Consider the following 17,153-nt stretch of genomic DNA (forward strand, 5'->3'; position numbering starts at 1 on the left):
AATGTAAAAAATCTTGTGTAATATAACTTGTTTGTTTGTTTGCTCGTTTTTATTGTATTTGTTATACTTGTATTTTTTTATTTGCCATGAAAATAGCCTAAGATGCTGACATGGCATTAAATAAATATATATATCAAATAATTTACATTAATTGATTAACAGTGTTCGTTAAGGTGTTGTGTGTCTCCTGTAATTGAATGTTTGAATGGTTTATCTCTGAGTTGTTGTGTGTGCAGATCTAACTTGCGGTTTAACTCATTGTGTGTGTGTCTCAGGTGCGGGATGCAGTGTTCTGCGCGGGACAGATCGCTCTGGTGCCCTGCTCCATGCAGCTGGTGAAGGGACCGGTGGCTCTCCAGGCTCGGCTCTGCTTCAGTCACATGGAGAAGGTTCTGCGTGCGATGGACTCTAGACTCACGCTGGCTCACGTGCTGCAGGCACACATTTACATCACCCGCCGTGAACACGCTGCAGCCGTCACCGAGGCCTGGAACACGAAACTACAGGACATCCAGGTGAGTCAGTCATTGCTTCAACAGCCAGTACATTCTATAAAAAGTGGCCAGTGTTGAGACATTTTCGTAGAGGCCCACAGTGGAAGCTCATTGGGCCAACATATTACACATGAAATATCTTCTGACTGGCTGTGATTGGGTCAGTCTTCTGACTGCGGATCTCACTCAGGTGAACTACTGACCCACTGTCCCCAGCATACTCAACAACAGTTTTCTTTTTTTTCCCTGAGTTTTTGTCAAAAGGAAATGTTTTTGGAAAGCAGGTGCATAATAATACTGTATGTACATAAAAAAAAAAAAAAAACATTTAAATATTAATTGTTTATTCAATATATGATACTTTATGATAATATTTGATACTAAAATACATGAATACAGTATGGAAAATAGGAATACTGCATAGAAAATAATTATTAAAAAGCTAAAAAGCTTTTTCTTTTTTGCAAAACAATCCTTTAGTGATAAACTATTCAAGCAAAAACATGAATATCTTTGTCAGTAATTTTGTCTTGTTTTACAGTAAAAAAAAATCTAAACATCCTTAAATCATGATACTGTACATTTGCTTGAGATGCATATTGAAATGCCTTTGGTGTGAGAGACCCGGGTTCGAATCCACTGTGAGACACCAATGTGTCCCTGAGCAAGAGACTTTTAAATATATCTGTCAGTGGGGTTGAAAACTTGTTTTGCCTTTGAATTAAGTAGATTTTTCTGAGCCCATTGGCAGATATTTTTTCTTTACATCTTGAGACCCTATTGACATATTGTTTTCAATTTAACTTTTTCCTTAAATTTTCTTTACTTGGTCTTAACAGGGTCTTAAAACCCTTCAATTTACCTTCATAAACCTGCATAAATCCTGCTTTTACAAACCAGAGAGCTTTTATTTGTGTGGGAAAACACATGAAACCCTTCTCCAATCTTCTCTAGAATCTCCAGATTTACAGCCGATTCTTATCACACGTGTGTGAAGACAGTTAGTGCATGTTGTGTTTTTAAGTGCATTTTCTACCATTCATTCTTAAGTAGGGCTGCAACGATTCCTCGATTCTATTCGAGTATTCGATTTTTAAAAATCCTTGATTGCATTTTGCTCGTGTCGAGTAATCGACAAAATACTGGAAGTGGCGCATTCCACATATTAAACCCATTTAAAAATCATAATAAAGCATAATGCTATAGTGAATTCACAAGCACTACTATTCAATTAAATTAATAAATGCGATGCAGGTTTAATATATGCGTCTCAGAGCGGCTCTGCTCTCAGTAAATGCTGCTCCGCACAAACTGTTATCATTTAACGTTAAATGTGTGGAGCATGTCTAACTCTATCTCTGCATGTTGTTGTAAGTTTGGGTTTATTATAACGTTCATCTGGGAATGCAATGTGCACCATTTCATCAGATTTGTAAGGTAAATCTTTTATAAATCTACGCAAACACAGAAGAATGTCAATATCTTTCTCAATATGCTTTACTGTTCATCGCGATTTCAAAATTTAAGTTTAAACCCCTCGCTCTGAGTTTACACATTTTGATGTCCACATATTCAAGAAATTACAGTGTCTGTACTATAGCTTTTCTGTCATAAAGAAATTGCCATATATTAAAGTTTAAGTGGACATTTTAATTAAATGTTGTTGAGTCAATATTAAACGCGTCTGCAGTAATTTGTTATAATGTGTAATGAACTTTAGCGCTATTGTTTATTATACATTATGTATTTTAACAATTTTGTTCAATAAAACATATGACGACTAGCTTTTGACACTTTATTTGAACTTGCCTCATATTGCCTCATTGCTATTATATTTTAAGTCATTTTAAAGGCTATTGTTCACTTAGGTCTATTTGTATTTCTAAAAATATGTATTATAATTATCCGATTATTTGTCAGAACAATTGACAGATTACTCGATTACCAAAATAATAGTTAGTGACATCCCTATTCTCAAGTGACAAATGTTACATACGTTTTACGAAACTGTGAAACCTCAGCCGTGGTGCTGCTTGATGCCAAACGAGATCTGATGTGATGAAGCTCACACACTTCATCAGATCCAGCGACTGGTTCCTGTCAGACTGATGTAAACCCGACCAAAGACTGGCGTTCAGCAGATCTGTCAGACGGTGTGTGAAGTGTGTCGTCTGAGCCCAAGACTAATATTATCTTAATCCTTTTATTAATGTGTTTGCTTTGTGATAGTTGTAATTATTTTCTCTTGCTGTCTGTATTGTTTCATTATTTTATGTTTATTTAAGAGACCTCGATTAGGGAAAAGCAATTAATCCCCGAGACCTCCGGACCCTTCATGAATCTGACATTTAAATGCAAATGAAGGCTCTCCCTGGTGAAATCGGCTCTAAAGTGTCGCTGTGTTAACCGCAAACTGATCTGGAGCTGCTGAGCGCTCATGAAAACTTGATGTTGTTAGAACGGTGCGTCTCTTGATGATACGGGCAGATGTCTTCCTCAGAGCCCCTGATTCACTCCTCTGAACCCTGGGAGCGGCTGACTCTGATCTGCTGCGCCGTATGGCTCACGAGATCTGTTCAAGCTGCTTTTATTGATCAGCTCACAATCATGACGATTATTGGGAGTTCAGATATCACAAACCAACTCCTGCTCAGAGACATGCACTAAATATACAAATGTGTTGGAATGGTGTGATAATGCTCCCCGAGGCTGCATTTATTTGACAGTGAAATATTATTACAGTTTAAAGCAACTGATGTCTATGTGAATATATTGTACAACCCGAATTCTGGAAATGTTGGGATATTTTTTTTTAAATTAGAATAAATTGAAAACTAAAAGACTTTCAAATCACATGAGCCAATATTTTATTCACAATAGAACATAGAGAACATAACAAATGTTTAAACTGAGAAAGTTTACAATTTTATGCACAAAATGAGCTCATTTCAAATTTGACCTGCTACAGGTCTCAAAATGGGCATGTTTACCATGGTGTAGCATCTCCTCTTCTTTTCAAAAGAGTTTGAAGACGTCTGGGCAACGAGGTTATGAGTTTCTGGAGTTTGGTGTTGGAATTTGGTCCCATTCTTGCCTGATATAGGTTTCCAGCTGCTGAAGAGTTCGTGGTCGTCTTTGATGTATTTTTCATTTAATGATGCAACAAATGTTCTCTATAGGTGAAAGATCTGGACTGCAGGCAGGCCAATTCAGCACCCGGACTCTTCTACTATGAAGCCATGCCGTTGTAATAGCTGCAGTATGTGGATTTGCATTGTCCTGCTGAAATACACGTCGCCTGGAGGGGAGGCATATGTTGCTCTAAAACCTTTATATACCTTTCAGCATTCATAGTGCCTTCCAAAACATGCAAGCTGCCCATACTCTATGCACTTATGCACCCCCACACCATCAGAGATGCTGGCTTTTGAACTGAACGCTGATAACACGCTGGAAGGTCTCCCTCCTCTTTAGCCCGGAGGACACAGCGTCCATGATTTCCAACAAGAATGTCAAATTTAGACTTGTCTGACCATAGAACACTTTTCCACTTTGAAACAGTCCATTTTAAATGAGCCTCCCCCCACAGGACACGACGGCACTTCTTGACCATGTTCATATATGGCTTCCTTTTTGCATGATAGAGCTTTAGTTGGCATCTGCACATGGCACGGCGGATTGTGTTTACCAACAGTGGTTTCTGGAAGTATTCCTGGGCCCATTTAGTAATGTCAATGACAGAATCATGCAGATGAGTGATGCAGTGTCGTCTGAGGACCCGAAAACCACGGGCATCCAAGAAAGGTCTTCGGCCTTGTCCCTTACGCACAGAGATTTCTCCATGTTATGCAGTGTAGATGATGAGATTTGCAAAGCATTTGCAATTTGAGGTTGAGGAACATTGTTTTTAAAGTATTCCACAATCTTTTTACGCACTCTTTCACAGATTGGAGAACCTCTGCCCATCTTTACTTCTGAGAGACTCTGCCTCTCTAAGACATCCCTTTTATAGCTAATCATGTTATAGACCTGATGTCAATTAACTTAATTAGTTGCTAGATGTTCTCCCAGCTGAATCTTTTTGAAATTTCTTGCTTTTTCAGCCCTTTGTTGCCCCCGTGCCAACTTTTTTGAGACCTGTAGCAGGCATAAAATTTGAAATGAGCTCATTTAGTGGATAATAGTATAGAATTTCTCCCTCTAAACATTTATGTTCTCTATGTTCTATTGTGAATAAAATATTGGCTCATGTGATTTGTAGTTTTCATTTTATTCAAATTTAAAAAACGTCCTAACATTTCCGGAATTCAGGTTGTAAAAGGTCATTTATTCCTGTGATCAAAGCTGAATTTTCAACAGCCAAAACTATAGCTCATTAAACTGATCAAAAGTGAGGGTAAAGACATGTATGATCTTACAAAAGATTTCTGTTGTAAATAAATGATGCTCTTTTGAACTTCTTATTCATCAAATAATCCTGAAAAATAAAATGTATCACAGTTTCCACAAAACATTTATGACGTTTTCTGCACAATTTTTTTAAAGTCTCTTCTGCTCACCAAGGCTGCATTTACTTGATCAAAAATACAATAAAAAATTGTGAAATATTGTTACAATCTAAAACAGCCGTTTTCTATGTGAGTATATGTTAAAATGTAATTGATTTATGTGATCAAAGCTGAATTTTCAGCATCATTACTCTTCAGTGTCACATGGTCCTTCAGAAATCATTCTAATATACTGATTTGCTGCTCAAGAAACATTTCTGATTATTAGCAATGTTGAAAACAGTTGAAAACCATGATACATTTTATTTTTCAGGATTCACAGATGAATAGAAAGTTAAAAAGAACAGCATTTATTTGAAACATACATCTTTTCTAATATTATAACTGTCTTTACTGTCACTTTTGATCAATTCCTTGATGAGTAAAAGTATTGTACACATGCACAATAACAATGAAAATCCAGTGAGATTAACGTGAATTACAAATGGTAACTTTCTGGATTTCTAAAATCCAGGAACTCTGTGAAGGGGTTTTTCATTTATAACTGTGATGAGAATTTTGTGGTTTTATTTGCTGAAAATGTGATAAACCACCACAGTGCAAAAAACCATAATGATCCTAGAAAGGGCTGAAATGTGAGCTCATCAGATGGAGCCGTTGAGCAGAGGTGATTGATGCGAGTCTCGTCTGTGTGTTGGCGTCGGTTTATGTGTGAGATTATTCGATCTGTTCCATTTGATCCCGTGCTCGCTGCAGACGGGCTTTTCCCCGCAGTGAGGATTTCACACGGCACCAGCACTCATTTCAGTCGAATGTCATGAGAATATATCCATGCGACAATAGAGACACTGAGTTCATGATTAAAACCAGCATACAGGCAAATACTCTAGACAGAGAGACCAAACATTAAAGTTTAAGCATCAGTTATATTGACGAGCCACTTATCTGAATCCTGGCAGGACGTTGGGCTTCAGTGTTTCACAAGTGAAGAGCTGTTTTGCTTCATATTATGATCTGATGTGTGTATTCAACACATGTGACTAAACTAATCACACGCAGAATCGCAGATGACTGACGTGCTGTCAGAAGTGATGTCTCATGAAAGTTTGCACACCTGAACTGCTGTTACTTTAAAGGGGTCACGAACTGAGAAACCAAAATTCTCTTTAGAGTTCATTGTACTATAAAATCATCCTGTAAGTTTCAGAGTTCAAAACTTTGTTGTTAGTCTAAAAACAGCTTATATTGAAGGCAGTCTGCCAAAACAACAGCTTGTGGAATGTCTGTTTAGCCCCGCTCACCGATTCTACAGCACTGACATGACTGACTGTTTAGCCCCGCTCACCGATTCTACAGCACTGACATGACTGACTGTTTAGCCCCGCTCACCGATTCTACAGCACTGACATGACTGACTGTTTAGCCCCGCTCACCGATTCTACAGCACTGACATGACTGACTGTTTAGCCCTGCCCACCGATTCTACAGCACTGTCTGTTTAGCCCTGCCCACCGATTCTACAGCACTGTCTGTTTAGCCCTGCCCACCGATTCTACAGCACTGACATGACTGACTGTTTAGCCCCGCCCACAGATTCTACAGCACTGTCTGTTTAGCCCTGCCCACCGATTCTACAGCACTGTCTGTTTAGCCCTGCCCACCGATTCTACAGCACTGTCTGTTTAGCCCCGCTCACCGATTTCTACAGCACTGACATGACTGACTGTTTAGCCCCGCCCACAGATTCTACAGCACTGTCTGTTTAGCCCTGCCCACCGATTCTACAGCACTGTCTGTTTAGCCCTGCCCACCGATTCTACAGCACTGTCTGTTTAGCCCCGCTCACCGATTCTACAGCACTGACATGACTGACTGTTTAGCCCCACCCACAGATTCTACAGCACTGTCTGTTTAGCCCTGCCCACCGATTCTACAGCACTGACATGACTGACTGTTTAGCCCCGCTCACCGATTCTTCAGCACTGACATGACTGACTGTTTAGCCCCGCCCACAGATTCTACAGCACTGTCTGTTTAGCCCTGCCCACCGATTCTACAGCACTGTCTGTTTAGCCCTGCCCATCGATTCTACAGCACTGCCTGTTTAGCCCCGCCCACAGATTCTACAGCACTGTCTGTTTAGCCCTGCCCACCGATTCTACAGCACTGACATGACTGACTATTTAGCCCTGCCCACCGATTCTACAGCACTGACATGACTGACTGTTTAGCCCTGCCCACCGATTCTACAGCACTGACATGACTGACTGTTTAGCCCTGCCCACCGATTCTACAGCACTGACATGACTGACTATTTAGCCCTGCCCACCGATTCTATAGCACTGACATGACTGACTGTTTAGCCCTGCCCACCGATTCTACAGCACTGACATGACTGACTGTTTAGCCCCGCCCACAGATTCTACAGCACTGTCTGTTTAACCCTGCCCACCGATTCTACAGCACTGTCTGTTTAGCCCTGCCCACCGATTCTACAGCACTGTCTGTTTAGCCCTGCCCACCGATTCTACAGCACTGCCTGTTTAGCCCTGCCCACCGATTCTACAGCACTGTCTGTTTAGCCCCGCTCACCGATTCTACAGCACTGTCTGTTTAGCCCCGCTCACCGATTCTACAGCACTGTCTGTTTAGCCCCGCTCACCGATTCTACAGCACTGACATGACTGACTGTTTAGCCCCACCCACAGCTTCTACAGCACTGTCTGTTTAGCCCTGCCCACCGATTCTACAGCACTGACATGACTGACTGTTTAGCCCCGCTCACCGATTCTTCAGCACTGACATGACTGACTGTTTAGCCCCGCCCACAGATTCTACAGCACTGTCTGTTTAGCCCTGCCCACCGATTCTACAGCACTGTCTGTTTAGCCCTGCCCATCGATTCTACAGCACTGCCTGTTTAGCCCCGCCCACAGATTCTACAGCACTGTCTGTTTAGCCCTGCCCACCGATTCTACAGCACTGACATGACTGACTATTTAGCCCTGCCCACCGATTCTACAGCACTGACATGACTGACTGTTTAGCCCTGCCCACCGATTCTACAGCACTGACATGACTGACTGTTTAGCCCTGCCCACCGATTCTACAGCACTGACATGACTGACTATTTAGCCCTGCCCACCGATTCTATAGCACTGACATGACTGACTGTTTAGCCCTGCCCACCGATTCTACAGCACTGACATGACTGACTGTTTAGCCCCGCCCACAGATTCTACAGCACTGTCTGTTTAACCCTGCCCACCGATTCTACAGCACTGTCTGTTTAGCCCTGCCCACCGATTCTACAGCACTGCCTGTTTAGCCCTGCCCACCGATTCTACAGCACTGCCTGTTTAGCCATGCCCACCGATTCTACAGCACTGCCTGTTTAGCCCCGCTCACCGATTCTACAGCACTGACATGACTGACTGTTTAGTCCCACCCACCGATTCTACAGCACGAGGTATGTTCGACTTCATGCAGCACTGCGCAGACCGATCGGCAGCTGACTTGAAGCAGTGCATGCCGGTTAGAAATTTTGTCAGATGCCACGTCACTGTCACGTGTGGCATCAAAGTACCGCGATAGCATTTCGAGAGCAGCCGGCTGACTCAGCTGATGCAGCTTTTTCAGAGCGACTGCAAGAGCGCTGATGACGACACAGCTGTTTCACGATTTGCCAAGTTCACCACATAAAAACCATGACGTGTGTTTCTATCTTCAATTCCAATACTGTTCACAAATCTGTTTTTAGAACAGTAAAAGCGTTTTTACTGTAGTCGCAATGTTATATTGAGTCACATTTAATACAAAAACACTGATAAAAGCAAATATACCCCCACTTTATTGGTATTTCATTAATGTTGACAATCTTCAACATTGTCTGTGACCAAAAATGTAAGATATGTTTTCAGTGGACTTTCAAAATTTGCTTTGCTTGAGAAAATATACAATTACTTAGTTTTTTTATTTTTATTTGATTTAGTCGAGTTTTGCATCAAACACAATGTAATTTTCGGCAATCGAGATCTGGCAGCAACAGCTAGCGCATTTTTCCACTTGGGTGAGCACTTCGCAGGCAGCTTACCTCGCGCATGAAATCAGCCGTATACTAGCAAAACACTGAGAACGCGCAGAAATCCTGGCGAGTCACAGCGACAGAGCTGAGGCGAGAAAGCTACGGAAAATCCACTTACCCAGAAGCTTCCGTCACTGATGTAGATTTACGGAAAATTACCGTTGTTTTTCAAATAAATAATTTTACGTACTTATTCCCAACACTTCATTAAGCTTTAAGTTAGCTCTCAAATGACAAAGGATCAACTTATAATCATGTTTATATTAATTAGCCTGTGAACTCATTCTCTCAGACGGCCTGGGTATGCGGAGCATTCGCAGCTTATATGGACAGAACGCCACTGGTATGTACATGTAGTTAATAAATATTACTCAGTACTTAAAGATATAATTACACTGTAACAAGGACACCTTAAAATAAAGTGTAACCAAATTGTGTATTTCATTGTTCTGTGCTGTTGTTTTTGCTGCATTGAGTATAACATCATGGATCATTGCCGCATGAATCTCATTGTCAAGCATTTATACCCTTAAAAGTCAGACTAAAACACAAGTAAGGTGACAGATATTTTCTTCTTCCATATCATGATGTTCATCTGAGTGAAACAAATAAAATAAAAAATGTAGTGTGAGACTTGGATCTGTGCATCGGTTATTGATTGGATGCTGAGATGTGGGCGTGGCACTCTTGCAGGGGGCAGGGTTTAAGAGCACTAAATGATCCTGCATATGTCATCAGAGAGAAGATCCAGTTATGACAGACTGGTTAAACATTACAAGGTCAAAATACTGAATACTGTGTATACTCTGCATAAATTGTTCACAGTCAAATCTATAACATGCATTTCGAAAATATATAGAGTGAAGTTCTGTTGTATGCCAACTTTAAAGAAGTTATTTTGACAGAGCAAGCAAGATAAACATGTTTGAATATCTTCTGAACAATGCATAAACTATGTGAATGACAATACAGTATAGTGTTAAAGTTAGCATGTGTACAGTGAGTGATTTAAATATTTGTCCTTTTTGTTCCATTGAGCAAAACAAATGTCAGTCGATTTTGTTCTATTAGATATTTAAATACCAGTTTGTTTTGTTCTACTAAGAGATTGAAATATTAGTCAGTTTTGTTCTATTAGAGATGTAAATGTCGTTTGTTTTATTGTATTAACAATGTAAATATTGGTTATGTTGTTCTTATAAGAAATGTAAATATTGGTTATTTTGTTCTTATAAGAAATGTAAATATCGGTTATTTTGTTCTTATAACAAATCTAAATATCGGTTATGTTGTTCTTATAAGAAATGTAAATATCGGTTATTTTGTTCTTATAAGAAATCTAAATATCGGTTATGTTGTTCTTATAAGAAATGTAAATATCGGTTATTTTGTTCTTATAAGAAATGTAAATATTGGTTATTTTGTTCTTATAAGAAATGTAAATATCGGTTATTTTGTTCTTATAAGAAATCTAAATATCGGTTATGTTGTTCTTATAAGAAATGTAAATATTGGTTATTTTGTTCTAATAAGAAATCTAAATATCGGTTATGTTGTTCTTATAAGAAATGTAAATATTGGCTATTTTGTTCTAATAAGAAATCTAAATATTGGTTATTTTGTTCTATTAAAAGATTTAAATAGTGTCACCAGAGAAGATCCAAACATTTATTAAATTAACAATGCACAAATTGTTCACAGTCAAATCTATAACATGTATTTAGAGAAAAGAGAGAATTTCTGTTTTATGCTTCTATTTGTGAATATATTTTGAGCAATGCATTAATGACATGAATGATGCTGTAGTGTTAAAGTGTGTGTGTGTGTGTGTGTTGACGCTGGCTGTCAGCAGTGATGTCTAATGAGCAGTGATCTCTCATGTGTGCTCTCACATCATTGACATGCTGCTGGATTTGTGCACTCAAGTGATATGATGGAAATGTTTTTTTTAGATGAACGATAAACCAGTCGTCCCGTTTACCAGTGGCTTCACCACGCATCAAACAATCAGAGTGCTAGTTAAAGGAGATGGAGCTGCTGAAGTGGAAGAAGCCGTAATAGAAACACGGCCATGTGCTTGTGCCTGGTGCTGGAGCGTTCATAATGTCTGTAATGGGGTGTGTGATGGAGTTTGCAGGGTTAATTGGCGGCTGAGCAGATGTGTTGTTTGTGTAGAGCGTTTAACTTCAGATCAATCAAAACAAAACCTGCTCACGCCTCTCATGCTCACAACTTCATGAAGTTTTTGAAGTTGTGTATGAACTCTCTCACTCAGGTGCTTTAGTTATTACATTTACATTGATGCATTTGGCAGACACTGTTAAATAAAGCCACTTACATTGTATTTAATTGTATATATTCAAGCATGCGTTCCCTGGGAATCGAACCTATGACCTTAGCATTTAGATCTGGCTATATTGTATTTGTAGTGTTGTCTAGCACAGAGGCCTTCAACCCTGCTCCTGGGGACCCACTCTTCTTCGGCACCCCTGCCTGCAATTTTCAAGCAGTCTTGAGGAGCTTGATTGGCCGCTTCAGGTGTGTTTGATTAAGGTTGTAGCTAAACTCCTCAGGATAGTGGGTCCCCAGGAACAGGGTTGAAGACCTCTCTGGTCTAGCATATACATCAGTGCCGCAGTGACTCGTGCACACATTCAGGCGTTCAGAGGGGGTAAGAGACTGATATACTGGTGGGTTTTGTTCTCTTAAGAAATTCTAATTTTGGCCAGTTCTGTTCTAAGAATTCATTTAAATATTACTCATGTATTTAAATATTGGCCAGTTTTGTAAGAAATTATTAAGAAATTGACATTTTGAAAGAATTGAAGTGACAGTGAATTGAAGTGACATACGGTCAAGTATGGTGACCCATACTCGGAATTCGTGCTCTGCATTTATCCCATCCAAAGTGCACACACACAGCAGTGAACACACACACACCGTGAACACACACCCGGAGCAGTGGGCAGCCATTTAGCAGTTGGGGGTTCGGTGCCTTGCTCAAGGGCACCTCAGTCGTGGTATTGAGGGTGGAGAGAGCGCTGGACATTCACTCCCCCACCTACAATCCCTGCCGGCCCGAGACTCGAACCCACAACCTTTGGATTACGAGTCCGACTCTCTAACCATTAGGCCACGACTTCCCCCAATTTTGGTTGGTTTTGGTATATTGAGGAATTTAAATATTTGTTCTGTTAAGATATGTAAATATTGGTTGGTTTTGTTTTATTAAGAAATTAATATGCGTCGGTTTTGATCTATTAAGAAATTGTCATATTGATCAGTTTTGTTCTACAGTATATTTGTTCTAAGAAATTTAAATATTGGTCAATTTTGTACTATTAAGAAATTGAAATATGTTTCGTTTTGTTCTATTAAGAAATTAGCAAATCACACGAGTCAGCCGTAGGTAATCACAGCGTGCTGATATACAGCCATATCTCACGTTTACTCGTGTGATATTGCGTTTATACAACAGTTCGACGTAACGAGTGTGTAAATAAATTAGGAACAACAACAGAGTGTCTTTAAAAGCCCTCTTTTGTACAGAACTACATCCTTTCGCCACGGATTCAAATCTAAAGTTGACAATTTAACAGCTTCCAAGCCTCCATTACTATTTCCAAAACGTCACTTTAGAACTACAACCCCAATTCCAGAGAAGTTGGGACATTTTGTAAAATGCAATAAAATCAAGAAACTGATTTGCTAATTCTCTTTAACTTTTATTTAATTGAAAAACGTACAAAGAAAATATTACACTGACCAACATAAATGTATTTTGTAAATATGAACTAATTTTGTTTTTGACGGCTGCGACACATTCCAAAAAAGTTGGGACAGAGGCTAAATGAAAGTGAAAAGGTTATAGAATATCCATGTTAAATAGTTTTGAAACAGTTTACAGTAAGCAGGTGAATTGGTAATACAGTAGGTCAAGGTATCATGAGAAGTGTCAAACTAATCAAAAATCACATTTCGCAATGCAAAATTGCAAATAATTTAGGTCTTTCACCAAGTACCATACATAATATTGTGAAAAGATTCAGGGCACATGTAGGGCAAGGTAGGAAACCTCAGTTGAATGTGCTTGATGTTTGAGCACTCAGATGGCATTACATAAGAAACTGTCATGCTGCGGTGTAAAATATAGCCACATGTCCTCGGGAGTGTTTCAGAAAACCACTGTCATTTACCACAGTCTGCCGCTGCATCAAGAAATGCAACTTGAATATCTGTTACTCCAGGAGAAATCTACACATCAATTCTATGCAGCGATGCTGCCTGTTTCTCTAGGCAAGAGCTCATCTCAGATAGTCAAAAATACAGTGAAAATGTGTGCTGTACTCAGAGTGAGTCCACATTTCAACTAAAAAATGGATTTCGAATTCTCAGTCCCAAAGACCATAGGGACCATCCTGACTTTCATTAGCGACAGAAGCAAATGTCTGTCATGGTATGGGGGTGCAGCAGAGCAAACAGCATGGGTGACTGGCATACAGTATGTGTGAAGGTACTATTGACATGGAGGCATATATTGGGATTGTACATTGGACATATACTGCCATCAAGATTATGTCTTTCATGGGATGTCCATGGTTATTAGATCAAGACAATGCCAGCTCTCATTCTGCATGTGCTACAACAGCGTGGTTTCGTAGAGACCGAGTGAATGTGTTAGACTGGCCTGCCTGCAGTCCAGATCTGCCTCCTATATATGACCAGTCATGAAAAGGAGAGTCAGACAAAGATGATCAGAGACGGCTGAGCTTCTGAAGTCTTGTATCAAGCGAGACTGGACTAAAAAAAATGCTTGAAAAACTTTAACAGTTCAAATCCTCATTTCCCAAACAATGAAACACTGTAATTAAAAGGCAGGTTGATGTGACACAGTATTAAACATGCCTCTTTCCCAACGTTTTTGAAGTGTGTTGCAGCCATAAAAATCTACATTTGTTCATATTTACAAAATACATTTACAAAAATACTGTTACGTTGGTCATTGAAAATCTTTTCTTTGTACTTTTGTCAATTAAATAAAAGTTTAAGAGAATGAACAAATCACAGATTCTTGATTTTATTGCATTTTACCAAATGTTCCAACTTCTCTGGAATTGGGGTTGTAGTAACGAATGAATGTTGAGTTGCTGTATTAAAAGCTTATTGTATTACTATAGTAAAAGCAGTGTATTATGTATAGTAGAGTATTATGAGAAAGAGATGGACTGAGCGAGTGTGATTTCCTGCGTCTGATACAGCGTTCATTCTTCAGCTCAATCTCATATTCACAATAAAACATTAGTTTGAAAGTCGAGAAAAGCGATATCTTTGTCGTACTATCCTTTCATCTGTTAAGGGTGATTTCCATTGACAGCGCTGCTCAGTGCATTTGTTGGTTACATCTTGCAAGCTGTTGTTAAATGTAAAAATAACTTCTTCAACTTCGTTTTCAATATAAAAGTCTTTACTGCCGACTCGTAAAAATAGTCTCTTGTCATCATCTAATGGCGGAACAATGTAACTAAAATCACCATCACGAACACACACACCGTTTCTCAATACTAAACACTATTATTAAATACTACTATTATTTATATAAAATATTGTTTATTGAATAATAGTATTTAATAAACAACAACAGCCATAAAAGTTGCTTTGTTTTGTTCTATTAAGAAATTTAAATATTTGTTCTGCTAATAAATTTAAATATCGGTCAGAAATGTAAATATTGATCAAAGATTTAAATGTTGGTTTTGTTTTATTAAGAAATTTAAATGTTGGTTTTGATCCATTAATAAATTAAAATATCTGTTTTGTTTTGTAAATACATTTAAATATTGATTGGTTTTATTCTATTAAGAAATGTAAATATTTGTCATATTTAATGTTGATAGGTTCTTTTTAGAGTTTTTACCATTGGTCAGTTCACTTCAAAGTGAGAATAAGCGATTCTCAAAAAGTATAAATGAAAATATGATTAGGCCTTAAGCGCAACAGAAAGTGTAAATCACTGCTTGAAATGAAGCAGGAGTATCTCTCGATGAGCATCTGATAATGATCTGTTGTTTGCTTTTAACGTCTTGTCACACTGAAACATTGCTGTGAGAATGTGTAGGTGTTTGTGGAACAGCTCGTGCAGTGTTTGAGTTGAGTGGTAGTGTTCTGGTCCTGCTGTATCTCAGGCGTCAGCCCACCGCACAGAGCCGCTGCAGCAGAGCGTCCTGCTGGGAGGAAATGTAGAGGAAGCGCCTGAGCATCCCGAGCCATCAGCACCCCGCTGAGCGCTGACTTTACACCGCTTCCTTATTATGGTGTTTACTGTTCCACCTCCTCCCAGACTCCTGCGGGCAGGAGACGCGCTGAGAACAGGACAGCAGAGAAACATCACGCTGCTCAACACAGATTCTCCACCCGACAAATCACTGCAGATAAGCTAAAATAGCTCAGAATCAAGATGATAGTATCAGTGATTTTAAGTTATTCCATTAACAGCTGTCATTTTTATTTAAAGACCAGGATTCTTGGGAATCCTGGATATGTGAGGCAATTTTAAAAGTCTGATTTCTGGACCTATACAAAGTCATGGAAATTAATAAAATCTTAAAAGGTCACAGACTTTTCTGTAATTAATACACATTTTTCTAGTTATGTCAAGTTCTATAATATTTTTTATCAAGAAGAAATTTCTTAAATTCCGGAATTACAAAATTTAAATTGTATTTATTTTATTCATTTTATTGTATGTAATTATTTTAACATTGCTAATTGTTTGTTTTATTTTAATATATCTTATATTATTTTAATATACTGTAGCTATTTTATTTAATATATACATTATATAATATATAATGTTGAAAGCAGTTGTGCAGCTTCTTATTTTGTGGAAAGTGTGAAGCTATATTTAAAAAAAAAAAAGTGTTTTTTTATTAATTTTTTTATTACAAAAGTGACAGTAAAGACATTTATAATGTTACAAAATATTTTTATTTGAAATAAATGCTGTTCTTCTGAAATGTATCATGGTTTCCACAAAAATGTCCAGTACTGATAATAATCAGAAATGTTTGTTGATCAGTAAATCAGTATATTATTATGATTTCTGAAGATCATGTGACACTGAAGACTGGAGTAATGATGAAGAAAATACAGCTGCAGATCAAATTACAGTTTAACCACATATAAAACAGATATATTAAATTGCAAAAATATTATACGATTTAACTCTTTTTGATCAAATAAATGCAGCTTTGGTAAGCAGAAAAAAACACTGAAAAATCTGAATTTCAAACTTTGGACCGGTAATGCGATCTAGATGGGATTACGGTTTCAAATGACGTGAGGCATGAATTGTACCTGAGCTAGAGATTTGGGCTGGTTTTGACCCGTGAAGGTGGTCCACCGATGATGCGTTTGAGCTCCACGCTGAAGAGCTGGATGTCAGGGGCCGTGAGGTCGGCCTCTAAAGCCACTAAACGAGGCCCTCCAGATCACAACACAGCCTTATTACGGCCCCCGAGGGGCATTAACAGCCTCCCGTTCATTACGGCGCCTCGCCACTGTTAAGTGCTAATCTTTGGCGTATTAAAACACACTCGTTACAGACGTCTGAGTGAACGCTTTACACACTGCTTAAAGCTGCTATTGTTTACTCGCGGCCGCGCTGAAAAGTGGTTCGATGTTGATCCGCAATCAGTGGCAGCTGCTTTAATCTGGATGTAAGTGCAGCGTCCGCCCGGCAGGTCACGAGCAGAACGCGGCCTGGAATTGGGAGAAAAGCCTCTCCGCACCGCCTCTGATTTATTCGCCGTCTGCTTCTGAGTGAATTTCAAAATAAAGTGTATGTAACCCATCATTATTCTGCTGTGCTGGAGTGGGATGTGAGTGGATGAAAATTGATCCAGCCAATTGAAAAGGGGGTTAAGTGTTTTTGCCCTTATCGACGGCCCAACAAAGGGGCTGTTGTATAAAACACTCATTTGTCCCCCATTAGCAGATTCGGGACGGTGTTATTTGAGGGCCGCATTGTGCCGCACGTGAGTTTGAGAGGCGATAATGGCCTGTGCGCAG

General features: G+C 39.1%; 1 protein-coding gene across 2 annotated transcripts in view; it reads left to right on the forward strand.

Moving 5' to 3' along the window:
• The window catches only part of LOC306886021 (uncharacterized protein), a 129,607-nt gene that overhangs the window by 92,897 nt on the left and 19,557 nt on the right, over positions 1-17,153 (forward strand). For both annotated transcript variants that reach the window (XM_079442872.1, XM_079442873.1), the window contains exon 13: positions 276-515. In XM_079442872.1, coding sequence (XP_079298998.1) covers positions 276-515 — 240 coding nt within the window. The remainder of the gene's footprint in view (positions 1-275; positions 516-17,153) is intronic.

This window comes from Barbus barbus (assembly GCF_936440315.1).
Source record: "Barbus barbus genome assembly, chromosome: 20".
Lineage (NCBI taxonomy): Eukaryota > Metazoa > Chordata > Actinopteri > Cypriniformes > Cyprinidae > Barbus > Barbus barbus.